This window comes from Aythya marila (assembly GCF_965140915.1).
Source record: "Aythya marila genome assembly, chromosome: 2".
In the NCBI taxonomy this organism is placed as follows: domain Eukaryota; kingdom Metazoa; phylum Chordata; class Aves; order Anseriformes; family Anatidae; genus Aythya; species Aythya marila.
Window position 1 is genome coordinate 48,256,395 of NC_139043.1, and position 27,941 is coordinate 48,284,335.

Sequence of the window (27,941 nt, forward strand, 5' to 3'; positions counted from 1 at the left end):
TTCTTCAAGTAAAGAAAGTAACAATATAGCAATATGGTAATATGCAAAACAAGAAGGCAGAAGTTAGAATGAGAGTGGCTACATAACCAGAAGACCTTTGGGCAAACATGATGGCAGGGAATTTCGATGGTGTATTTACAGAATGTCGGTGAAATGCCTACTCAGCTGTTTGTGGGGAGTCTCTTCCCAATCGTAAAAACATTAAGAAATAAACCATGCATTGAGGAGTTGGAGCCAACCACTTGATAGTGGAGCACAAGAGATATGAATTGCGCTGAAAGAAGCTGGAACAGGAACTGGATAGGCTAGGCAGGAAGAAGCACGTGGAAAATGAAGTCAAAACTGAAGATGTGAATCAGCATCATGACCTTCACGGCATGGTTGCACAATGGATGAAAATTAACCAAGACAGTATTTTCAAGATTAACTAACTGTGACAGATGCCGAGTATTCTTTGATAATTTCAGCTGTATCAAAGAATTAAATTTTCTTCACAAAGGTACTGCATAGTCAGAAAGACAAGGGTGAGTCAAAAATTGTGGGGAGATGAGGAAAGAAATGAGTAGGTGGAACTAGTAGAAATGTTATAGACAAGACAAGTAGGATGGGGAAGAAGAACAAGCCAAGGAGGAAGGTACTGTCAAAAGAAAGTGATATGCAACATGAAACAGAGGACTGGTGTTGGCAGTGTCACACTGAGAACAAGGGAGCAGGTATATAGTAGGCAACCAAAACACAGAGGGATTCAAAAAACTGTCAATAGTTACTTTAAAAAAAATAAAAATAATAATAAAAAAAGGAATTAACTGCCTAACCACTTTCAAACTTAAACTAGAAAAAAAAGTGGTCTATGTGATAGGAAAAAGGAAAAAAGCTTATCCCTCAAACCCTAATGCAGTAAGAATTTTATCTTCAGTTGAGTCGCATGTCATCCTTCTTTGCTTTTATAAAACAAAATATTTGAGTAGATTCCTTGGAGACTATGAGATTAAGAAAAGATTCCACAATGTCTTCAAATCATAAAAGAAATGAAACTGAATGCTGTTTTGTATAAACAGTGTTTTGGGATACATTCCAGAAATATATGGTTGGAAGGGAATTATCTTTAAGAATATGAAGAGCAGTCCAATCTTTGCAAACTACTCCACAATCTAAAACAATATTTTAATCCAGTAAAAGCTTGAATGTTGATTTTAATGCTAAATCTATCCACTGGCTTTTACTCTGAACTGAGGTAAAAAAGAAGTGAAAAGATCAAACTTGTTAAGAATGACAAACTTGTTACTTCAAGGGTACAGCCAGAACTAAACAAACAATCTTAGTTATGATTACTGTGTTCAGCCTATATGAAAACAAATATTAAGTCCTGATACATATAGAACTTTTCTTTCCCTGTCCCTCTAGATTTTCATCCCTGTAGACTAAGATTCAGGTCATGTGACTCACAATAGTTACTGAGCCTCTGATACTTAGAAAATCACATCAGATACTAAACGCAGTGATTAAAAAGGTCTGTATATGAAAACAGTATTTCTCTGTACTTGCTCTAGGTAAAGAGATCCCAACAACACAACCAATATACTTTGAACATACACTAAAGTCAATCTCTATGCTTTCTCTTATAACTCCTTTCCAGCATGCAAAAAAAAAAAAAAAAAAAAAAAAAAAAGAGCTAATTCAGAAAACACAAAAAGAATTAGTCAAGTTATGGAAATGCATGAAAAATAAAAATTATATAGTTTTTTTTTTTCTATTAATTGTTAAAATTATTAAGTAAATGTATTAGGCACACCTGACTTTCTCCACAGCCTGTTTCAGTCTCTAGATATTAGAACAGAAAATTCTGTAAGCTGTAAAATCGGAATCTGCATCTTTACTAAGGAAATCACGCGGAACAATTCCACAATTAAAGGTTTCAATTTCCAATAAAATTCACTCAGTAAGAAGAAATGTACACATAAAATCAGTGACAACTGTGCTACATTGCTCTTATGAAAAAAAAAAAAAGATAGAACATAACCCTAATGGAGAAAAACATGTAAATGGTGTATTTCCGTGATTCTGGTGTATTTCCATGATTCCGGTATTTAGGTTACTGTTTTGGCTTGCACTGCTGCCAGCAAAGCCTCACAGATACTGTGATACATTATGGAGGTGGTGCAGCTCTAAGTGGTCAGATGAGTATCATCTGCGAGCCGGAGCCCATTTGCCCCTGCCAATGGCCTGATTAACTCTGAAAGGCAACAAAACTGTACAGAACAACAAATGTGAAAAAAGCAAACTCCAGCAACTGATTAGCAGCAGTGGAGACAGCAGCTGAGAGGAAATGGTCATGGACTGCCTCTTAACAGCTCACTGGGACAACTAAACAGCAAACCTCCCTTTCACATTATCTTCTGTAGAATGATAACATTTCAAATGGTTTATATATTTTAACAAAAAATATCCATTTTAGCCTCATTTGCTGCAGGTAAAATACACTATTTCTGGTGAACAAGCAACAAGTTATTGCTACTTCACAACTTAATCTACTTTTAAAAAGAGTTGCTTAGACTGTTTTGTGAGAGTCATCTGTTGTACGAACTGCTGCAGAAATGGTGTTACTCCGCAGCTGATACTTAAACACTGTTGTGAAGTAACACTGAGCTGAATTTTAACTTATTCACTATAACAGAACAAAATGCAAACAACTTTAAATAAGCGTCTCCGAAATGGGAAGTGCAGTATCTCAGAACACCATCAAGTAAAATTCTTGGTGAAAACAACGAAAATATAGGATTCCAAGTCAGATATGGCTTTCCGTACTGGAACATGTAATTTTTATTTTCCTGTATCATCATGAATTTAACGTTGTAGGAATTTTACAGCCAGTAATAAAGTCTTAGGCTTAGTGAAATCAATGGATCAGTTTGTCAGTAACTCTAAAATACATGGTAAACCCAGAAATTTATCCACAGTGATGTTAGAATTCTAACTATCAAAAAGCCATGCTATTGCTTGTCCCCTCTCTCTCCTCCCATTATTATTTTGTAAACGAAGATATCTAGCTACCCAGATAATCTCAGAAAAGTTAGATGTATATATGTGTATATGTATACACACACATACACACACCTGAAACAAGATTCCATTCCAAGTAGCTTTCAAAGTTGGATAGTAGTAACTGCACAGTTTTAGAAGTTCATATCTTCTAAGGGATCAAAACTTATGAAAGCTAATGTAGGATGCATTCTTCTTCTGAGCTTGAGCCCATTACTTTTGACCCTACAACTTTTTGAAGAATACTGGCTGCATTGCTTAATATACAGAGAAAAACAATAGTAGCTGGATTGCTGGAATTTTCACTAGCTAAGAGCAACATTGTATCATTCAGTGATAGTATCAATGATCAAAGATGTTCAATTGCCATTAGAGCGTTCCCCAGTTCTGTAACGATTATTTTGTTTAGAATTAAGTTGTATATTGTTGCACATAATTTTCCTTGCTGTAGGATTGTAAACAAAATTATGGAGAAGTGTTGATTCAATATCTGTGTTCCAAGTAGCAAAGTACCACTGGCAGTATAAAAGACAACTGTTCATTTCAGTACTTCAGCAGCAGTGAGGTTGAGTGACTCTGAGGGTGTAAAGCAATGCACTGCACCACGCTATGTGCTTCACTACAAAATTATAGGTAGCCAGAAAAGATCTATCACATGACTTAGCACACCAATTGCACAACATGTTTAATTGTTGCTTTCAGAACAAATTGGAAGTTAGGGCACAAGTTATTCTGGGACTTTAACTTGTGAACTGATACCAGGTCACAACATGGAACAACAACTTATTCTCTGTCCCAGTGATACAACAGCAAAGTAGATAGGCAAGTGATGATGAAATTATTTTCTGTGTGCCAAAGTGTATACCTTAGAACCAGGTTTGCCCCAAGGCTACAGGCATCATCCCATGCATGCTTCCAACTATAATTGTTGACTATGAATTTCAGACATAACACAAAGTTTCATGAAAAGTGAAGTCCAATACCTCAAACACAGTCATTTACTTATTTTTTGTTTCCTCTGATCTTGTGTGCCTTGGTTTCCTGTTTGTATTATTACCCTTTTATTACTTATGGAAGGTAAAGGAGACAACTATAAAAAATACACTGCTAAGGAATAAGCAGATGTTATAGCTGGAGCTTTCTAAACATTTTACCAAATGTCTTGGGAAGTCCCCCTGACTGGAAGTTAGCCAACATTATAGCTATCTACTAGAAGGGCATGAAAGACAACCCAGGAAACTATAGACCTCTTAGTCTAACCTCGGTACCTGGACATTATGGAGACTATTATCCTGAGTGCTGCTGAAAGGAATTTAAAGAACAAAGAAATTATCAGGAATAGTTAACACAGGTTCATCAAGTGAAAGTCCTGCCTTAGTAATTTTATGAACTTCTACAATGAAGTTCTCTCTTTAGTGGATGAAAGGAAGTTAGGTGGTAGATGTAATCTTTCTGGATGTTAGTAAGGCTTTTGATACAGTCCCTCACAGCATCCTTCTGAACAAATAGTCTAACTGTGAGTTAACAGGTATATTTTACACCGTGTGATGAACTGACTGAATGGTAGAGCTCAAATAGTTGCAGTGAATAGGGCTACATCTGGCTGGCAGCTTGTCATTAGTGGTGTTCCCAGGTTCTTAGTTCTAGGGTCGGTTCTGTTCATTGTTTTTATCCATGATCTGGTTGCAGCAGTTGAACACATCCTTAGCAAGTCTATCGACAATATTAAACTGGAAGGTGCTGTTGACTACCTGGAGGGATAAGAGGCCTTGCAGAAGGATAATCTGGACAATCATCAGTGGCACAAAGCTAAATGCCAGATTCTGTACCAGGGACAGAGTAATGCAGGTCACAGGTATAGACTGGGAGACAAGTGATCAGAGAACAGCCCTGTAGTAAAGGATCTAAGGGTGCTGGTTTACAGTAGGGTCTATATGTGTTAACAGCATTCCCTGGCAGCCAAGGTCTCCACAATATAAAAAGGATGTTAAAATACTTAAAAGTATCCAGAGGATACTTTTACAAAGGTGGTAAAATGGCTGGAAGGTACGTCCTATGAGGAGAAGCTGAGGACACTTGGGTTGTCTAGTTTGGAGAAAAGAAGGTTAAGAGGTGACCTCACTGCTCTCTACAGATCCCTGAGGAAGGGAAATGAAGAGGGAGGTGCTGATCTCTTCTTCCTGGTAACCAACACCTGCAAACAGCACAACGATGCACCTGGTGAGGTATAGAATGGACATTATGAAAAATTTCTTTACCATGAAGGTGGTGAAATACTGCAACAAGCTTCCTAGAGAGGTGGTTGATATCCCATGCCTGTCATTGTTCAAAGGGCATTTGGACAATGCTCTCATTAATATACTTTAACTCTTGGTTATCCCTGAAATGGTCAGGCAGTTGGACTCAATGGCCTCTGTAGGTCCCTTCCAACTGAACTGTTCTATTGTAGTGTAAAAGACCCGTGACATGCTAGTTTGCATTAAGTGAATTCTGACCACCCATGTACTCAAAGGCTCTAATCAAGACTTTCAGTCTTCACTGAGTCTTTGGTCTCTTAAGAGAAAAATCTCTTAAGATTTTTCATACTGTTCTAATGCAGTGTTAATTTTTTTATTTTTTTTAAGTAATTCATGTTTTTTAATATAAATGCAGCATTCTTCCAGCTGTCTATATATAAATGAAAACTTCATTTCTACAATGTGGAGCTATACTTTTTTCATACTAGTCATCTGATGATCGAAATACCTGGTTCCACACCTTTGCTATTTCAGATAATGGAGTTACTGGCAATGACAGCAGTGAGATACATTATTTCTGGCTGAGAGTGAGGGTCACAAAAATTTTGCTCCTGTTTTAGAAACATTACTGACAGGTTCCAAGCCTTAATATTGCTATGTTCTAATCCACATTTGGGAAAAACAAGCATGACTGCTCTGCTGTTCAGCCATTCCTTTCCAATCTTTTTAGAAAAGAGGCCTTTTGTCCTCCTCATCTAACACTGTTCCATCCACCTCACCTAGACACCTAGACACTTTGGCCTTTAGGGTTGGGTGAGCTGTTCAGTAGTCACTACGCTAACTGTTACACACGGAGTTTCCCCCTCCTCTAACTCATATCTTTTGCTTTATCCCTTTCTTTTGCTCAGATGAGAGCACAGAGAGAGAAAAGCACTAGTATTATATTTCATGCATTTCCTTCATGGCCTAATCCCAGCAATTCTCCCTTAGTGCAAAAAGGGTATTCTTATACTTATCAGGAATCTGGTGCTCGAGTACTTTCTCAGACTGAAGCTCTGAGCAGAGGGGGCACAAACACTATTTGGGGACTACCTACTATTTGCAGGAGACAGCTTTCCCAATTTTATCCCATACAAAGAAGACTTAGGAGGATTAAGCAAAGCAGCCCATACTCCAATAAAAAAGTACTATACAAGCCCTTTTTTTCTGCTTATAAATCCTTGAAATTTGTCATTAAGAGACACGTAACACTTTTTAAAGAAGTTTCTGCTTTTATGTTTGTCTCTACTTGTACACAACTATAGCAAGACTATGAACAACATTGAATTTCCAATCTAATAATTAAAACATGCAAACAAAGTTACTGGGCTCCTATACAACAGTGTAGCAGCAGAATAAAGTCACTGTTTCTATGGCTCTTCTGAAGCCTAGGTAACAGCAAACCCTAGATAACAGCAAACTCTTGTTTGTGTTATCTGTCAGGGGACTTCATGGAGCACTTTCTTCACTCACACTGTTGACTTAAATAAAACACACAACAAGGGCAACAACAACAATCACAGAAGGGAAAAACATGAGTTCTCATATTTTTGATTTGTATTAAAAACAGTCACAAGATATATGGCTTTTAGCTTTCAGGCTAGCTAACAATTAGGTTAAAAAAACAATATTACTATTTAAAGAACATGGCAAGTTACTACTAAGTTTTGTGGCTGGTGTTAAGACCTAACAGCAAATGTAGGCTCCATAATATAAGGCAAAGGAAAAAAAGTGCTTTGAATGCACTAAGGATTAGCAATATAAAAACTATTTTGTAGTAGTGCAGTAGTCAGATTACTTGCTATACCTTCTTTACAGACACTGCTTATTTCTCAGTAACTCTTTAACATAGTTTCTACTCATTTTGATGCATTCCAGTGTACATTCTAAAAATCCAAAATCTAAAATTATATTACATAGACCAAGTCATTTTAGTATTTCAATCTTAGTACCTTTTCAAATGCCTTTTCAAATTTCTTCCTCTGAATAGTGTTTTTTTTTTGTTTGTTTGTTTGTTTTGTTTTTTTAACTTTACTCTCAAAATCTGTTTCCACTGATGAAAAGGTCATCTTTGCAGAGCAGATGTGCTAACAATCTTACTTTCTATGAAGACCAAACTGGAAGAGAAATTTTAAATTTAGATAGCAAAAACTATTCCACCCTTTAAATAGGTAAGAACGAGAGAACAGTGCAAAATGCCAGACTAAATAAATAAACAACCTTAAGTTTGCTAATTTCTCTCTTGGTTAATGTCCCATAAATGACCTTTATCACTGACAAGTCCAACTTCATCCAGATAGCTGAGGTTTAAGAATATCTACCCAAATTGGACTGATTACTGGTTATGGCATTTTGAAGAGCACAATTCGGTTGTTTGTTTGCTTTTCTTTTTTTTTTCCTTCTTCTTCTTTTTTTGTTGTTTATTTCTTAAACAGGCTGGAACTGCATTCCTGAGTAAGCTGATGTGACTGTCAATGAGGTAGAATGCATATAGCCATTACACTATAACAATGTTGATGTTACCATTTCTACATTTATCTAAAGCACAAAACATTTATCATTTTAGACTGAAATTAAGCCTTGCCAGAAATCATTTTTCTTTATATTGTTTGGAATTAAAACCATATTAAACTGATCCATTATGAAAATTCTCTTCTATCTTTGTTTTTCAGACCATGTCTGCATCCTTAGGCAATGAAACTATTTTTATAATTGTAATAAAACAACAAAGTGTTGACTTTAAGTTAAGAAAATTGTTGCTTGAATGACTAAATACTTCAACAAACACAATAAATCCTTCTAACTTTAACATACAGATAAAACACATGCATGAACAGGTCCATATATTTCACAGTTTATGACATGTAAGTTTGCTTAAACTTATTTCAGTCTTCTGCTCAGTGGTTATAGAGCAGGTCTGAATCTCTAAATTTTAATACTGCCTTCTATCCTTAAGGAAGAAAATGAAAAATTGCCATTAGAAATATCCAGCTCATAGCACAAAGTACAACAGTAATGTTATACTCCTGTAAGAAACACAACTGAAGCAACTGTCTTACAAATAATATTTCAATGAAGATAGAAATAATGAAAGAATACTGTCTGTGGGTATCTTGCCACAGAAATTTCTATATGGCAATGTAAATGGAGAATCCTAGATTTCAATGTTTGCTTCCTCCCAAAGCTATGGTAGCTTTCTACCAGAGCTGAAAAATCAGGTCTGTTACCATTACTCTTGCAGGATAAAAGGCCAGAAAAAAAATGAAGGAACACAACAACAGGAACGTAACATATTTTACAACAAAATCTCTAGAGAATTATTTTCATTTTTTTCTGAAGAGCAACAAAGAGAGAGCCTGACATTTAAAAAGAGTTAAAAAACAGTATTTGGAACAATTATCTTATATTCTATACTATTTAAATATTCTTTAAAGAAGAAAATGCAGAATTATTTCCTCTGGACTTATAAGTAATACCACAATTGCCAAATAATTTAAATTTGGTTTCAGGAACAATTAGGTGCAAATTATTTATCTATTTATTTTTAAATGTTTGCACCTCTAATCTTTCAACTGCATTAACTCTTCTAATATCAGAGACTGTTTTAGACTCCTTTTTCCCTCCTTCTGGCCCCGAATCCTACATACCTAATCCACCAGACAAACATTATAATCAGTGTTGAGAAAACAGAGTTCCTTCCCTGAATACATGGAGAAAGAGAGAGCTGACTTCTACCATTCTGCTTGTACCGCTACCTGCTGCAAGTCTAACTAGGACAGAATATTACCTATAGGCAGTGTCATATGTTACAGAAGTATGCAAACGGATCTCACCCCATGGTAGAAGATGTAGACAGAATGTTAACTCCATAGAAAGGTAGAATTAAAAATGCATGTTATAAAATGTTGGTAATTATTCTTTATAATGACATACATTTTTTTTTTTATCAGTTACTCATTTGTGATGGCAGTAAGCGTTCTACTGCTTTCAGTTCCCAAATCCTTTGTTATTAATCACACTTGTAGACTTCTGCTTTAAATAAGGATACTGTGTTTACAGAAGAAAAAAATCCTCACCAATACCATTGTTGAGCAACTGGTACATAAAAGATTAATTTACACATTTACAGACTAATGTGAAAGACAGTTGACACACAATGGATGCAACTGATGTAGAAAACAGGCTCTAGAGAAAGTCTTCACCTGTTCACTATAAAGTAAATTTCAGAAATTTTGGAATATTCAATAGGACAACTAACAAGACAGAAAAATTTAAAGCAGGCCATTTTACATATACTATATTAAATATAATTCCTCAAGTTTACTAGATACCTAGCAGCTAAATATGGTACAAAGAACTGATAATCTCTGAGAAACAAATTAATATGTATTTGGAATATTGCACATTTAAATATTACAGTGATTCCTCAAAAGTCCTTTGGAAAATGAACAAGAGTTTAGTTATACAAGCATCACCTGTCTCATCAGTGGCAGACAAAATGCTATTTAATAGCATGATTTCTAATTGTTCTCAAACGGATACTACAATATATGCCAGATGATATTGGAATTTGTGTATGTGTGTACATGTACACAAAGAACATTTTGCTTCTTTAGTGCTTCACGAAAATTTAAATTTTATTTACATTCTCTTTGAAGGTAACAGCTTAAAATTATTAGTAACCGTAATATTAAGGTATTATGAAAACAAAGGTTATCGTCATAATGGTCAAGACCATGCTCCACCTTGTCAATATACTATTGGTGCTCTGTATTGCAGGTTTATCTGCTACTTAATGTTTTGCAGATGAAAACTTAGAACAACTATTTTAATACTAAGAGCAATTTTGAAAATATTGGTAAATACTGGTACCCTTTATCATACTTTTCAGTTTTAAATATTCATATGAAAAATTGTAACAAGCATTTACATTTAGTACACCTCCAGAATCTGTTGAATTTGAGTAAACCATGTTACATTTATACATACTGCCTTATCAATTTACTATATTATATAATTTCGTTTTAAACAGCTGTATTATTTATTAGTCTAAAGATGTTCAGAATTCTTAAGGAAAGATTCTGTTACTAAAGGCCTGTTACTTTTCTATCTGTTACTTTGTATCAGATAGAAAAGTAATTATGAACCATAAACATTGTGCTTCCATTTTACTCTAATATTTTAAAATGTACATTACAATTATCTAAATAATAGAAGGCCACTTTAATAAACATAATGGTACATATCAACTGTGTCTGTCAATGAGATATTTTGAAATATCTCTATTAGAAACACAAATCAATACACTTAGGGGAACTGCCATAACTGCTTCAAGCAATTTGTATTATCATTTCATTCTTGATGTTCCTACTCGTTGCAACTTACTATGAATGGCGTGAAAATGGCAACCCATCACAACTGATTTTTTTAAGCCTATTGCAAGAATTTTTCTCTTTCTTAATATAATTAAGTATCTTACTAAATACAAGTCTAGATTAAAAGATACAGCCTACAACTCAAGTTTTGTATCTTTATAACTGACCCACCCCTAGCCTGACTCATATTAGAAACATTGTTGATGAAATGGAGAGTTATTTCCACTGTTTCGAACTGAAAGAACCTTGTACAAAGGGAAGCAGTCAAACTTCTGTTATTTTCAAAAAGACAAATCTCTTGAAGATTTTTTCATTGCTGACAAAACCCCCTGGAAAAGCATTCTGGGTACTGACTGAAACTCAGTTATCTCTACCTCCTCTGGGAGTCTGCATAAACTTTAGTAGTCTGTTACAAACGTTCTTTAAAATACAAATTAATTTTGGCCAAATATTTTACAGTAAAAAAGTTTGAGGGAAGTTAGAGAGTTAATAATTAGCTGTGAGGCAGAGATATAGAAGTTTAAGGATGTACATTTACAGTTTGAAGAAAAACGTTTTCATTAGTACCTGTAACAGGCCTAGTTAAAGGAAGAATGATTTTACTTCTGAAATGAGAATGAGGCAGAATTCACTTCTTAAACCAAGTGCAAGTCAATTCAGCACACACAAATATTAGAGCTTGCAAGTCTTTTGTTTTAGGTACATCTACAATTTTTATGAAAATAAAAGTAGGAAATCACACAATAGGGCTAACTGACCTTGTTTTTTGGATTGGATGTATTCATTACACTTCGAGTTTCTTTCCCCGTGTAGATGACAACACCAATTACAGTTCCTGAAAAACAAAGTAAAACAGAGGTGTCAAGTAGTTATGAAAAAATGGTTATAAAGGATATTTATATCTTCTTTAATAACATCCATAAAAGTGACTACAAGATTTCCTTCTTTTCAATTGAAACAATAATTTAAAAGTAACTGGTTAAAGACTTGCATTTGAACTGAAAGTTGTCTCATTTTTTTTTCCAGAAGTTAACACAGCTTAAATAACTGCCCTTCACAAGAAATAAAAAAATTAGTACAACAGTGTTGAATATATCATATACAAATTGCCTGCTAGTTCTGTCACCTATCACAACGTAACATCTACTTCACCCCATTTATTACATTGATAGAATTCCATATAAAAGTATTCTCCTTTTCGGTAACACATAAAAATAATTCTCCAGTCCCAATGATCTTTTAGTTGGTTTTTACTGGAAGGTATACAAAAACTGGCTTTCATTATTTAAAAGACATATGTATTTAGTGATGATAATTCAGATTTTTACTACTATTTAGATTTTTACTACTATGTATCTCACTTTCTAGCACAATCAAAATTTTATATTAATTCTTTTTTCAAGTGACCTGAAATGGTTTTATGTTAGTACAATCAATAATTGGTCATTTTTGTCATCTTAATGCTGTAAGGAATTAATTAACATAACTTGTCAGACAGACCCTACTAAGAAGACTCTAAAAACTGTAGAAATATTACACTTTTTCTGACATTTGCTTGGTTTTGAAAAATCAAGTCTGTTATCATTACAGAGAGAATAGTTTCCCTGTGCAACGGAACCAAGCAACACTGAGCATCAAAGGGTACATGTATGACTATCTATACAGACTCGGGAAAGGAGCACTCTGTCCCAGATTCCTTTGCCAGCTCCTTAAACATGATCTCTTTCCCACAGCACTCCAGCATGATCCTAATCTGGTATTTTCCTCAACAGTGTATAAAGTTAGACCTTACTATGAAGGCTTTTCCTTGCAAGTTTGGTGGACACCCCTTTTTTTTCTCCTTCTCCTCTTTAATTCCTTCCTTCCCTTCTATACTCCTCCACTTGAAAGATGCTTTCCACTGTTTCAATTCTTGGTCTTAAATCCTAGTTCCTCTTCCCAAATTCCTTATTTTCAGTTTTTGTACATAAGAATAACCATGGCCCTTTTTTTCTTCCTACAGTCCTTCTGTCTTATTACACTCAGCAAAAATTAAAGAAAACCATTTTCTCCTGTTTAAAAAATGTTGCAATGGCTCAGTGTCCAAATGCAGCATCTAGCTAATACGAACTCCTTATAATATTTGAGAGACATATGAAACGTTAGTAATATCTAGACTACGTTGTTTTAAAATTATGTAACCTTGTAACTGATTAATACTTTCTGATTAGTATTTACCTGATAAAAGATTTTAAGCAAGCTTTAGCTTCATCGTGGAGTCTACATAAAAGAAAATCTATTACCACATGCAAAAACATGCCTGCTTTTCAGCAAGACCCTATCCACAGCAAGCTGAACAGAACACTTTACAACCTGAAGTTTTAATTAAAGGAAAAAAGATCAATAGCTTTAGTGGGATACAAATGACAACACTACTGACACCACAAGATTTGAGTATAAAAACTTACTAAGGAGGATTAAAAAGATATGAAAATCTCAGTAGCATGAGGAAACCAATGGGAAGGCAGACAAGAGGGAAACAAGAGATTAATAGCCTGAAACAGACAAAGATTTTCAAAAGCCATTAATATTATACATTGTAAAATAATAATACAGTTCCACAGATGAGTTTTTAGATATATTATCAGATTTGATATTGCACTTACCTGAAGCAACAACAGTGCTTGCCCATAACGTATTTTCTATACTAAGGCTTTCGTGAACTGCTGGATCACTGTCTTCCTGTTAAAAATAAGAAGAGTGCTGTTTACAACTAAACAATGTGCTGTTTACAACTGTTTAGTACTAAAGAAAACTTTAGGAGGTAAGATAATCAAGCATATTTGACCAAATTACAGATTGTGGTAAATATTTTACAGAAAATGGGGGACCACTGACTACCAAAGTACACAGCAAGTTCTACATAAGGTCAATAATCAAAACCTATATCAAATTTTCACCTCCATTTTGAAAAAGTCTTTGTGAAAAACAAAAATCCCCACATAAGCACATACACTTTTGTGTATACAGGATCAGTAGCTATAGCAATATTTAAAATTATTGGTTGTATTAGTAACATATGAGGTCTTGATCACCGAAACATTAAATATAAGAAAAGTATTCTGATCTAGCTCAAAAAAATATGATTTTTAGTATCCAGTCATCTTTGTAATACCTAGTAACTTTCTTCTGAGACAAGTGCCTTTGACAAGCTTTATCCATACACTGTATCTTTAATAATTTGTCCTGACTTTATAATGCTCAGATTCCTGTTTTGACCGATGATGGCTCTTGGATTATTCAGATTCTGTGATTATTTCGGCCTTATGAAAGTCTAACTAGGCAGTGCATAGACAAAAATACCTAATTAGAAATTATCCACAGAATACAGGTGTTTCACGGGATGCCACTACTACAGTCAAAATACTAACTGTAGCTGCCTGAGACATGGCAGTTGGTGGAGAGATTGCCTTTTACACGTGTGAATGTTGTTTCAACATACCTATTTTTCAATATACAAGCCATTTTAAATCCACATATGTAATTCATTTAGAGGTTTCAAAATCTGTTTCAACAAGGCTAGCAATAGGAGGTAGACTGGCCATATGAGTTGAAAACAGACACGGAATTATTTTATTCCCATCTCAGGCTTTTCAGGAATTGCTAAAGCTAACAGAAAAGCTTTCCTGACATTCTTTCATATTGTCAGAAGGCACTGCTGGTACACAAGGATGATTGGGCTTTTGTAGCAAGAGTGAGTGGGAGGCTGACACTTTGACTAGCACAAACAGGAGTCTTAATTTCACACAGCTTGCCTTGAGATGCACAGACTGTTTTTAGTAAGCAAAAGACATGCTAACCCCGATTAGTATTTTTTTAAATCTACAAACTATTCTGCATAATTCAAACTGTTTCATCTGCTTCATTTTTATTTCTATATTTCTTCACAAACTGGAGAAAAAAAAAAAGGAAACTCTGCTTAAGTATTCTAATCAAGAAATTTGTGGGGTTTCTCATTAAATCACTAGGTTAACTGAAAACAAATACACAGGCATGTAAGAAAAATGCTTTTATTTCTATGAAGTCATTATTGTACCTCAAGGAGCATATCATGCTAGGGTTCATCAGAGGAGTTACCAGCAAGCATGTAAGGATTATGCATTTTATCAGAGCTGACCCTGAACACCACTTTTATGCATAAATAGAAGAGCAGTTTAAGTATTTAAAACTCAGGGTAGATTAAAAAAAAAAAAAAAAAGTTTTTTTTTCCTGTTCCCCCCACCCAGCTCCAGCAAAGAGAGGCCATCAGTGGAGTTCCACAGAAAACTGTACCAGGACTCAAGCTGTTTCATCATCACTCCAGAACAGGAATGTCTAATGTGGTAACAGAGAAAAAAAAAAAAGTATCAATCCCCCTATGAAAGTGGACAGATGAAATTCCCTACTTCAAAACGTAGAGTTATGCACACAAAACACATCCTGAATTCACAAAGTAATGAGCTCTGAGCTGATTGTAACTACTCAGAAAGCAGCTTCTGAGGTTGTTACAAATCTACTAAAATACTAACTTAATAAAGAACAAGCTGAATGCTTAGAATTAGTAGGATAGAAAAAGAGAATAAAATCAAAAATATCATGCCAGTACAAAGAATACATGGTTTAGCCATGTCTTAAGTACGTAGGCTCCAAATTCCTCTTCCACACCCTTCATTCTAAACAGAAAATAAAAGGAACTGGAAACTGTTCATGGTCAAAGCATATAGTCCAAGTAGATTCCGTACTAGTTATGACTAAATAAATTTGAACTCTTTGATTACGGAAATAATAGACACCTATGAAATGGGCAGGGCAGGAAGGCAGGATAGATATTGCTGTCTCTTTCAAAAACAAGAAGGTCATTAATGTGTCAGCAAAATTAAAACTGGCAATTGCTTTTCATAAAGTATGTAATTAACCTGTAGAACTTCTTCCCGTGTCAATGCTAAAAGGCTACACAGATTCAAGGGGGGACTGGGTAAGTTTAAAGAAGGGAAGTTCATTGTGGGTTACTTAGAGAAACCAACACTGACTTAGGAAGTTCCCATGTCATGAGTTGTTAAAAGACAGAAAAATCTTCTGAGGAAGTATTATCATCTTTTTACCTTGTTTCTTATTCTATTTTGTCAGCAGTCTGCTTATGGCAACTGTGAGGAATAGGATACTGAGCTAGGAAATTATTATTTTGCCTTAAGTGTATCCTTCAGTTAGTAGATGTCAAGACAATGAGTTATGAAGCTCTTCCATATTATAAGAAGCAATCAAAAGCCCTTCAGCGATCACAAAGAGCTGACAACATAGCCAAGAAAAATCCACTTGTCCTATGTCTACCTGCTACAAGATTTGTGAAACATCTCCCTTTAGGTAATTCAAAATAGGTTAACATCCAAAGAGCTAAATCTATTTCTACTCACATCACACCCATCAACAGAGTGGTTTGGCAGATAAGCTAACTTCTGCACATTTCCTTACGATCCTTTCAAGCCATTCTGCCCTCATCCAACACCTCCACCTTTCTACAGTTCATTCAATTTACCAAATTCCATACCTTCCACACCCAAATGGTGGAAGATTTAACCCTATTTTCCATTTGTTCAAACAAAGAAACAAAAAATATACCTATGGGTTATGAGTTCAGCAATTTCAGATTATTTCTAATTTAGGGGCTGGGAGCAGAGGAGATGGTAATGACATAAACAAGGAAGAGACGAAGGCTCTGAACAAAACCAGGTCTATGATAAGGAGAAATGCATCTGCAAATTTTCAGACACAATTACAGCTGGCAGAACAGTGTATGGTTTAGGGGTAAACTAACTATTACTCTCTCTAGGAGCGGAAATTTGACATAAAGGGATTTCTTTGTCCAGCTGATCAAGCTTCCGTTTAAGGTCTGCCTGGGTTGAATTTCATTTGGTATCTGTATGTTAATAGGTCTTTAAATTCTGAATTAAACTCGTAACCAGAGCAGAGCAGTTCGGTCCTGCATTCAAGCTTTATATTTAGGCTCAGGTTTTGAAATTATGTACGGTATTGATCACGGATGTTGAAATTGTCAACAGTTCCTATTCTAGGAGATAACTCTTACAACTCTTGCATACGCAGAGAAAAAGGAACAGATGACCAGTGACATAAAAACTGAATGAACTCTACTCTCAGTCCTGAACTCACAATCCAGCTCACCAAAGCTGACCAAGGGACATAACAATTTGCAAGTTGCAATCTAAAAGGTTTCCAAAGCCTTTTAGTTTATCTACTGTAGTAAGATACTTGTAAGAAAAGTTTCCTGAGAATGACAGATACGTTCAAAACCAAATAACCTAATCATTGAAAGAACCAGGGTATCACTTCCACAGACTTTTTCTGTTCCTATTCCTAGCTGGCAGGATGCAGCACTGACAACCAACAACAACTTTTATAGCAAAGTGTTAGAATAGGCATTAGTTTAGTTGCATTGGCCACCCCAATCCCACATTAATTGGAATTGTTATTCATTAATGGGATTATTACTATTATTATTAATTATTATTCTTGCTACATTCCTCGTACTTGCAGATTAGCTTCCATACCCATGAACTCCCTATTCTCACTTTCTGTAAGGCTGTCAGTAGCTGCATAAGGAAGGCAAGAAAAAAGAAATTGGAAAACATGATACCATTCCATTCGGTGAAAGGAACACAACAATTGCTTCAAAGGGGTAATTCTCTAAGAAAACATAACTAAATAATGAACCTGCATTCTTTCTACTGGAATACATATAGATACAAAATAAATAACCAAGAAAACATCTGCTTAATTGGCTCAAAGCCAGAAATTCTGCCCATAATTGAATACACAATTTTCTGTATGAAAATTCTCACATCTCTGTATGTATTTTTCCCCAGTGTCAACAGCTACATGCAACAGGTTTGCACTATGAGAGTTTTTTTATTAGTTTGTTTTTAACATCTGAGCTACAAGGCAATGTGTTGGAAAAATGACACCAGATAGTTCTATACTACAGGAAAAAAACATGTTACTATAGTGGATAAACTAAAATTCAAAGCAATCAGTTAGTTCTCTGGCATTTCTCCTGGACTAAAAAAAAAAGAAATTTCCAAAGTAAATGAAGAGTGTGAGGTGACAATGCAGAACTGCAGTATAGGAGAAATTACACAAAAGATTCTTACAGGAATAATGGAAGAAGGACCCAAACTTAAGTGAAAACCAACTGAGGTCAAAAGTTGGAGAGACAACTTTCATGATTTTGGGCAGAAGCTGTAAGGAAAAGGTAAATAAAACTGGGCATGCCACTACACACTGATGCAATACTCCAGAATACTCTCTTGACTCCAACAGAAAAGTTGGATTAAGACGTATGGCTATATTTTATTCTCTTTCTACAGCCATATGTTTTCTTCATAATTTTCCAGAATCAATGAAATAGCTTCCTAATTTATCATGTTTACATAGTAGCATCAGTTAAGTGATACTCTAGCAGTTACATCTGTAAATACCTATTCTGTGCACAACTATTTCAAAATGAACTCAGCCAAGACAGAGAAGATGCTCTGAGAACAAGTAAAACAATCTCTCACATTTTCAGAGAACTCAAGTACAGTTCATCTATTGTTTCTTGATAGGGAATCTAGAAGAGGGGAGAGAAGGAGGAGAATTAACATATGTTGTTTAAGGGCCTGACATGATCCTTCCCACATGTCCATGCAAAGACACACACTCACTTTCATGCAGTCAGTATGTATGATGCATCAAAATCTATGGAGGACAACAAGAAATGACTTCATGTGAAACTGGTAGACATCAATAGATGTACAATGGAATTTCAGCTCCTCATGATTTGGTTATGCAGGTGTACTGCAGAAGGTATCTTTGATCAGCTATCAGGTTAGCTGTGAATATATTTCTCACATAGGAATACTTAGGTAGAAGATGCTCCCACATAAAAATTCTAAAGCTGTACACCTAAGTTTGGTTTTTGTTTTGTTTTATGGTCATGCACTTTTTGAAATTATCTAAGCTTGTCTCCTATATTGTTAGTACTCTGTCTTCATAATGGCAAAAAAAAAAAGAAAAAAAAAGAAAAATCAATGCGTTATTACCCTGTCAACCTACCCTTGCAAGAATTCTTTGAACATCAACGCCTAAGTAGGAAAAATGTATACATTAGCATCACTAAGCACACTACTTTTTTTTTCTTTTTTTACCTTAATATAAAATAGGGATTAGATGCAAAAACTGATTTAGTGTAACAAGTAAGGGCTCACAGCAGAAGTGGAAAGATAAATCAGTAGGAAAGTGTCCTAAAGCAATACATCGCCAAATTTTACTATGCATGAGGTATAGAGTTAACACAAAGAAAAGGTTTCTAAAAATATGAATAGTGTGGTCCACTATGAACCAAATTTGAGGACGCTGCCCTCAGATGCATGCATATAGAAATGCAATTTAAACTACCCTTCCTACTTAAGCAGTCCAAAACACGTAATCCTGAAAGCTAAGTACATCATGGTTATTTACACGTATCAGGGATGCTGGAATCATACAGCTCTTATTACATGTACAAATGGAATCCACAACAGGGAGCAACTGTTTAGTCATCATTTCCCAATGTCTCAATTACACAAACTGGAATTGTTAAAAAGGCTCTGTGGAGTTCAATTTATATTTAGAAAAGTATATGCTTAGCTCTTGGGTTAGAAATAATTTTACAGCTGTTAAGAGAAGTTTCATTTGAACAATTGGTCAATACAAGGTTTAAGTAAACACTGTTGCTTACAGCTTCAGTAAGTTATGGGCAAATGACATTTACTTTGTAGGCTACATGAACTATATAACTGGTATAAATCGGTCTTTGAGAGCCAACAACTGCAATATCTCATCAGTTTACTTAGAACTGGGAACTGGAATTTCAATTACTGAACAAAATCTATTACCAATTCAAGTCACTTGGGTAAAAAAACCCTTCTCTCTCCCTCCTGTTGTAGTTAATTCTCTCAAATTATTTTAGAAACATATTATCGAGAGGAATGAGTCAACTAACAGTTAAGTGTAGATAAAATAACCAAAACAATCACTGCATCTGCTAATATCACAGATAAAACTAAAAATCTCTAAAGTCTTTTTTTGTTGTTGTTTTTTTGTTTAAATCAGCTGCTTGGACACCTCACTTTAAAGGGTTAACTTTAGCAAGCCACCTTCTGAAAATAACAGCAAAAACGTCAAAAAAAAAAAGACTGTAAAGTTATCATATTTGGTCTTCAATATATAGCTGGAAAAAATATTTAATAAAGCTCCCATTAAGTAACTTTTAGTTTTATTTCATTTTTTAAGGTACTTGAACTTCACAAGGAAAATCAAAGAAACCCTGTTAAACAAGACACATTTGTATTGCACATAAACTATCAGTTGCATTGTCTGAGGCTACTGAATACATTCAACTTGACACTTCTTTGACATATGAATAAAACATTAGATGCCTGGAGATAAACAATAAATGCTACTGCAGAAATGGTCTCATATAAGATTATTGTGATGTCAACAAATACACCATTCTCAGATTCTGGTTTTTATTTTCCAGATATTCTATTTGTATTAGCTTTCTGCAATACATATTTAACAAAATACCTTGTACGTGAAGCATTTCCATGGCAAGAACATGGATATACTCCTGTAACGCTTAGGAAAGACTCAATACAACTTCAGTACTAAATGTAAGATTCACACTGAGAAATGGGAGAGAGGGGAGTACAACTGTCTTTATAGACACTACTTACCCGTGTGAAGGTACCCTCAAAACTGTGAATGTCCAGCTGTGGCTTCTGAGCGTAAACATAAGCATTGATTGAAAAGAGATCCTGTAAAACAGATTAATGTATTTACTAGTTTTTAAATTTAATCAACTATTTTAAAGAACCTTTTAATGGTAAAGATTTCAATTTATGACCCTTACCACTCCAAGTTAAATTCAATAAAGTTTTATCCAATAAACATGTGATTTTCAAGTATATCTTGATATAAAGAAAAGAGATCCAAAATGGTATTCTAAGTGTGTTGATATTTCACAAACGAAACTGTTTTATGAGTTAGAAATTTTATAAAATTTATTTTTTCTAAGAGCCTGTCTTAAAAATATTTTCTGTATATTTGCTGCTTTACAAATAAAGTGTTGTTTTTTTTTTTTCTTTTTTAATTAAACCAGAAACAAAATACTTTTCTAGAGCAAAAAGCCAACTGAATACAAGGTCAAGCAATGAAATTGATTTAAATTCTCCTTAACGCTGATCACTCAGCATACACATGTGTAGACAACCCACGAAAAACTCCAGACACTTTAAGAAAGTGTTGATGGTTTGATGGAGCAAGTAAGAGATTTCAGCATAATTCTCATGTACGGTCACACAATACAACTCTGGAGAAGATGCTCTACACCGATGCCCAGCCAGCATAAGAATCTCAACCTGTGATGAAATACAAGGGTGTCTACCTTCTCACTGCATGTAGTTCCTATTATTTGGGTTACCTACATCCTTTATTACTGAATTAATCTTGCAAAAGGCTAATCAGCCTTAAGATTCATTCTCTGAAGAGAAGATGCTATAATACCCTGTTCATGTAAGATAGAATGTGCTGTCTTCAAAAGCAGAATTAATTTTACAGCCTCTTTTATGGATGTGTAGACACACCTCGGCTCAAATATAGCTATTTTTAAAATCATGCCATTTTCTATTCATAATTTGAATATAACACCCCTCCCCAAATTTGAATAAAACTATTTGAACAATACAAAATTAAAGGAGCAATTGTCCACGTATGTGCCTTAAAATCTACATGCTTGTGTCTTTTTATTACTCTGATAAAATGACAATAGATTTCTGAATATAGATTTTCACTTTTCAAGGTATGAGTGAATCTTTTTTTTAATCTTGATAGTTTACATTTATCAAGCATGTTTGACTTAAGTTCAAAAATGTGTAGTTGTCTAAATCATTAGTATGTATTTCAGTTTATATTCTGTAGACAAGAAATTTCTTACTTCATACCTTGAAAAAAAAATTTATTTAATGTATGTTATAAAAATGAATTAAATCTGAACATTAACTCTCACAAATTATATTTGTCTTTAAAATATTAGTCACTTATTGTAGTCTTTCACATTAAGTTTCATTCATTGCATCCTTGTTCTTCCAATCTACTTTCATCAGCTTCAAAAGAAATAATTCATATGAAACTAATACACATGGTGTCCTATATCTTCATCATTCACTTCTTTCCAATCTGTTATCACCTACAACTCAGCTAATCTGGGCTATTATGTGCTTTATTATGCAAAGAAAAATAAAGTCTCTCAGTAGTGGATAGTACAGCAGAAAACTAATACCACACACATACTCCTATACACAATAAAAACTGCTAGTGAAATGCGTCAACCAAGAACTTCTCTCTTTTCAAAGAATGACTTAGTGGGAAACAACATTAGAATAAAAAGAAGCAGAAATAACCACCCTTTTAAGTACGTTGGCATTTGTACAGTAATATTTTTTCCTGCTTTCCAGGCCTCATATAGGTACTTGCTTCTATTGCAATGTCCTCCCTTGTTAAATTTTAAATGTAAAAATTTCTACCACATTCCTTTCATAGCTTGTCTTTTTATGTTTTAGTTCTTCTGTTATTTCTGATTTAACACCTAGACTTTTCATGTTTTCCTTTTTTCTTTTTGAATTTCAGCTCAACCCCACATATCTTGATGAAGAACTGAAATCTGCAATCATTCTAGAAAGTCACAAACTAGAACCAGCTGAGTACTCCAAGGGTGCATGCTTTTTTGTTAAAAAAGTGGAAAAAAATTATAAAAATACTCTAGAAGAAAACTGAGGTGGTAGTTCATTGCTTTTTCATTCATGAGGGGTAGAAAGAAGTTATAGAAGAATATTACATACGCTCAGAAATTTTCTTAAGTGTTTTTTCATTACTGGGGGAAAGGGAAAAGGACATTTTTTTCAGTAGACCCATGTTCTGTACACCGAATGGATATCATTCTCAGGCCAGTAAAATAAAGAATCTGAAGTCTCTTAAGACAAGACCAAAGAATGATATGATTTATGGAAGACTGACATTTACATATGAATTACATTCTACAATAAAGGTAGGAGTACAAAGATGTTCCTTCATACAGTGTTGCTTTCCCAGTAGCGCATTTCTCATCTCAAAGTCTTGAAAGAAATCACAATGGTAGTTTAAAAAGGAGGCATCAAGATTTATACACAATGCTACATGTAAATAAAACTTCAGCTCATTGATCAAGCAAAATTTGCCTGGTTAGGCTGTGTCATTGCTTCTCCCTGTATAGCCTCTAAAAGAGATTTAGTTTATTTTAAAAAAGAGAACTACTTTTTATTAATGATTTAACTAACTAGGAGCTTGGTCTACATAAAATTCAGCTTTATCAAAGAATTATTTTCATATTATGAACACTGAACCACTGGTTCACTGAAGCCAGTTAGTACTACCAATACATTCAATGGAAATAGGATTGTACATCCAAAATTAGGATGCTTTTAGGAAACAGTGAGGGCAAATGACCTCAGATTTACTTAAGGAAAAAAAAATCACTTGAACCAGGGGATCGTTAACAATTCTAGATTAAAGAAACAACATGAAAGACCTAAATCTCAAGCAATAAAATGTTATTTTTATTAACTGTAGATGAGATTAAAAATAAAAAGACATGATGACATAATGTATTTCATTATCTGTAACTCAAAAATAATAATTCAAAAAAAAAAAAAAAAAGCATTTTATCCTTTTTGCTGAAAGTCAGGAAATGACTTGATGGTACTATAACGAAAATGTTCTATTTTGCATTTCACAACAGTAATTTACAAATCATCCTAAAGTTATCAATAGCAGAAAAATCTCCTGTATTAGGTCAAGGGCAACATTTGTTCACCTTACTTAAAGATCATTAAAATACATTCTTAATCATAACATGTAGTTCATTACAAATAAAATTGCCTTTGGTTCAATAAAACTAATTAAATGTAAATGCTATTGTTTACTGCTGTATGGATCTTCTGATATAAATCAGCAAGTCAACATTTATTGAAAATTACAGTGACCTCATTGCTGTTAATAAATTTACTTGATCACATACGCTAGAGAAGAATGCCTCAGAATGTGCAGATTGCTAGAAAAACTGCCCCACCTATAACTATGAAATTGCAAGAAACCTAATCTAGGTGTCACAGTATTTGCAACTCAGCCATCATTAGATGACTTGTTGAAATTTTAATTCTCTGATCACATTAAGTGCTTTAGAAAGACAACAAAATCTGTACTGATCGCCTTGGTGGTGTCATCTGTTCTTTAAGAAAAGCTCTGATGGTCTGGAGGTTTATTTATTCTGGGTGTCACAGTGGGTAAGGTTACAATGCTGCTCTAACAGTGTGACTGACAGCTCATGCCAGCACAAGATACTCACCACCTTTATGTCCAGTAACTAAAGAAATCAAAATGTACAGCAAATATGGAGCATATATTTGCCAAATATATTACCAAATTGTTTAGTCTACTCTATTCTCAACTTGCACATGTTCTCTTAAATTACTAAAAATATATTTTAATATGCAAAAATAAACGTTAAGCCTCAGCTTTGAAAATACCCTACAAGCACATGGAAAGGACACTGTAATAGGAGTTAATATGGGAAGAGTCCCTGGAAATCAGGAAAACTACTACTATAATGAACAACTGCTACATTAGAACAGAAGGTTAGTTTGATCCTATTTGATCCACCGTAGCAGAGGGGATAGGGGACAGGAGAAAAAAGAACACAACACCAGCCCCTGAGACTCTGAGGGCAAACTGCCTCATCTCAGAGACAGCATCCCACACCACACTGCACTTCTAAGCAGGTTCTATTTGTGATTAGAACCTGGTCAGTGATTTAGCAGTTATAAATTTCATCAGACTCATTTTTGAACCCGACCATACAAATATGGGCACTTACTCCAGTTCAAAGGCAGTATTGAATTCAAATGTTTCACTTATTTGAAATGGACAACACTAAAAGAACTTCGGGTTCTTCTTCTAATTCTTTGTAGCCATGGAACATACCATGCTCTACCCATTTTCTTTAGTGTGTCTTTCAACTAATTCTGAATTTACCAAAAAACAGCATACACCTGTGACGTGAAACTCTGCATCAATCCTTACACAGAAAAAACCTGCACTTAGTTTGAGATCATCCGGAAAAAAAAAAAAAACGAAGGAAGGGCCCTCAAGTGTCACATTGCCACAGCTATTTCACCAGCAGCCCAGCAGGTGGCAAGCAAGAATTATTGCACAGGAGAGCCATTCCCGTGGGGGGGTGTTGTTTGTTTTGATTGTATAAACATTTTGAAATGTATAAATTATCATGTGTACAATAAAACTTTAGTAGCCTAGTGGCTATGAAAGTGGCAATGCTGTTTGACAGAATTATACAGAACTGATAGAAACAGGTATTTATTGTATATAAGTGAATTGGCATTTGAGAAGGTTCATTTTTCAAAAAATTACTTAAACCAAAATACTTCTCATTAATGACCTGATTAAAAACAAAAACAAAACAAACAAACAAAAACCACACACACACAAAACAAACAAATAAAAAACCACTTACACAGGTGTTCCTTAACTGAAATGTCTTATTTTTATCACGTCATTTAGTTTTTGAGCAAATAGGACAATGCACTGCCCACCTTGTACAGCAAAATGTAAATGAACGGAGGACCACTTCTCTAACAGTTTCTTTTAGCAGAAGGATCATTGCCTGATTCTTCCAACTCTTTGTACAGAAAAAGAGAATCAAAGTTGATCCAAGACTGGAACACAAAGCTCAGTCCTTTGCTAGACTGCTCCAAAACCCAACAAGTTTCACCAACAGTACTTCTAAGGCTATCCAAAAGCACATGCCCCTGCTACACACTGCACAGATTAGCAAGATAATCACTGTAAAACAATGAATTTTCAAGTCAGGAACAGAAGTAAGCATACAAGTGTTTTATAAAGCAAAAGACATTTTCAAGTTTCCTGGAAAGCAACTTTTCTGCCTTTTTGTTTTTATTATTATTTTTTAAAGTTGTAAGAGTTTTCTGCAACAGAGGTGACTGCAGAAGCCTAGGGTGAAAATAAGACTACCTGAAATAGATTGTTCAAATTATCCTCATTTTTAACAAAGCTGCTTCAACTTTTCAACAATTTCTGCTCACTGCATTTTAATTTGACTTCAAAAAACGAATGTGTAAGGTGTATATATATAGTGATCTTTACACTTTTATGACTGCACTAGGAACTACAAAAAATAATGTTATTTTTTATATGAGTTTGAATTTCACTTTCTTAGATTTTTGTTCTAACCTCGTGAAGATGCTCATCCACACAGTTTCCTCAAAATGATAGATAGCTCAAGCAGTAAAGGCAGAAATGTCTTTGCAGGAATTAAAGAAATACTAACATGCTTCCCGCAGGAATGGAAGAATCCTTCTGGGATATATGTTGGGCTCTACCTTCTGTGAAAGATATAGGATCCCCTAAAAAATATTTACATTTTTAGGCATTAGGGTTCCATTTCCCCAAAACAATACAGAGACAGATGGAACTTTAGAGTGAAGCACTGCAAGCGATCCAAGGCCAGCTAAAAAGCAGCCACTTCAAATAATTTCATTGAAGATAAAATCCCAAACATTCCCTATTACCTGGAGGTCAGAATTATAAGCCTAATGTAAAATCAATCTTCTCTGAAAATAATGTTTTGGGACACAATGTTATAGTGATGAGAGTGAGGGAACCACCAAGTGTCAAATGGTTTCTCATTTCCAGTAGAGAAATCAGGAGGTAGTCTGCATGACACTCTGTATGATGCTTTCTGCCAAGTAAACGGCTATGTGAATGTGGGAAAGTGTAAGGGCACATCAGCTGCTTGGTGGCTTCCACTTGCTGCTGCTAGATAGGGAAACTTTGTGTTAAGTGATAAACTGCATCTGATTATCTGAATTCAGATTGTCATCTACAGCTCATGAAAAGGGATCAGCAGGAGTTAACAGCAGCAGCAAACAGAAACAACTAAGGAAGGAATGGCTAATATATCGGACAGTTGACTTGTATGCTGTTCCCAAGTTGCATGAGTAATTTCTGTAATACATTTCCCCTCCCTCCCCTCCATGTCCCAAACCACCACCACTTGAAGCAGCCTTCACTTCTGCACAGATTTGAGGCTGCATGTCCTACCATTAAAATGCAAACTCCCCAACTTCAATCATTTCCAATTTATTTTCTGTAAACAGCTGCAAGACAAACATTTACTTGGGAGGAGCTGTTGACTCCATCAAGGGTAAAGAGGCCTTGCAGAGACATTTTTACAAATTAGAGGGCTGGACAGTCACCAACAATATGAAGCTTGACATTAGCAAGTGCCAGATACTGCACCTGTGATGGGGAAATCCTGAATATACATACAGGCTGAGAGATAAGAAGCTAGAGAGCAGCCCTGTTACACCACAACAATTCTCTGTTGTACTAGTCTTCTTCTCTGCAGGAAGAGGTGCATTCAACAAGCACAGTAAGTGATACTTCCAAAATGAAGAAGAATTAAAGAATAGCTATATTGCACACAGTTATAAACTATCTGAAAAGCATTAAAAAAAAAAGTCAAAGATAGTATATTGACTCAATTTTAGATGAATGAATGCATCTGTGTCTCAAAAAGATATGAAGAAACATTTTTTTATGAATAAAACATGATTAAATGGTAAAAATGATTCAATGGACCAATGATTAAATGGCAAAAACTGAGACATTAGACAAATATTTTTTTTATTAGACAAATAATTTTTTTATTTATTACAAATAATGAATTCAACTGCAGGTTATACAATACTAATTAAAGTCAATTCCTGCATTAGAACTACCTTCTGACACCTGATCTGGCATCTCTGTCTGTCATGACCAACCTTCAGTTCCATCCCTCATTCCCAATCCTCTAGATACAAACCCATGTTTTTTTCCTCCTCCTGAAACCAGTAGCCAAACCACTATGAACACAGGAAGGAGCTCTATCTTTGGCTAACTTCAGTGTGGCAGCAACTCCATAATTCACAAATAGCTGCAAAAGTCCTGCTAAAATCTGGCAGATAATCCAACACTTATTTGCTCTATTAAGATGGCACATGCAAAGTCCTCTCAAGATACTCTTGTCTTTACA

At 34.7% G+C, this 27,941-nt stretch overlaps 1 protein-coding gene across 4 annotated transcripts in view; it reads right to left on the reverse strand.

The window, feature by feature from the left end:
* The window catches only part of ATP9B (ATPase phospholipid transporting 9B (putative)), a 165,607-nt gene that overhangs the window by 65,086 nt on the left and 72,580 nt on the right, over positions 1-27,941 (reverse strand). For all 4 annotated transcript variants that reach the window (XM_082753070.1, XM_082753069.1, XM_082753071.1 and 1 more), the window contains 3 exons: positions 20,476-20,556; positions 13,336-13,411; positions 11,449-11,525 (listed from right to left, as the gene is read on the reverse strand). In XM_082753070.1, coding sequence (XP_082609196.1) covers positions 11,449-11,525; positions 13,336-13,411; positions 20,476-20,556 — 234 coding nt within the window. The remainder of the gene's footprint in view (positions 1-11,448; positions 11,526-13,335; positions 13,412-20,475; positions 20,557-27,941) is intronic.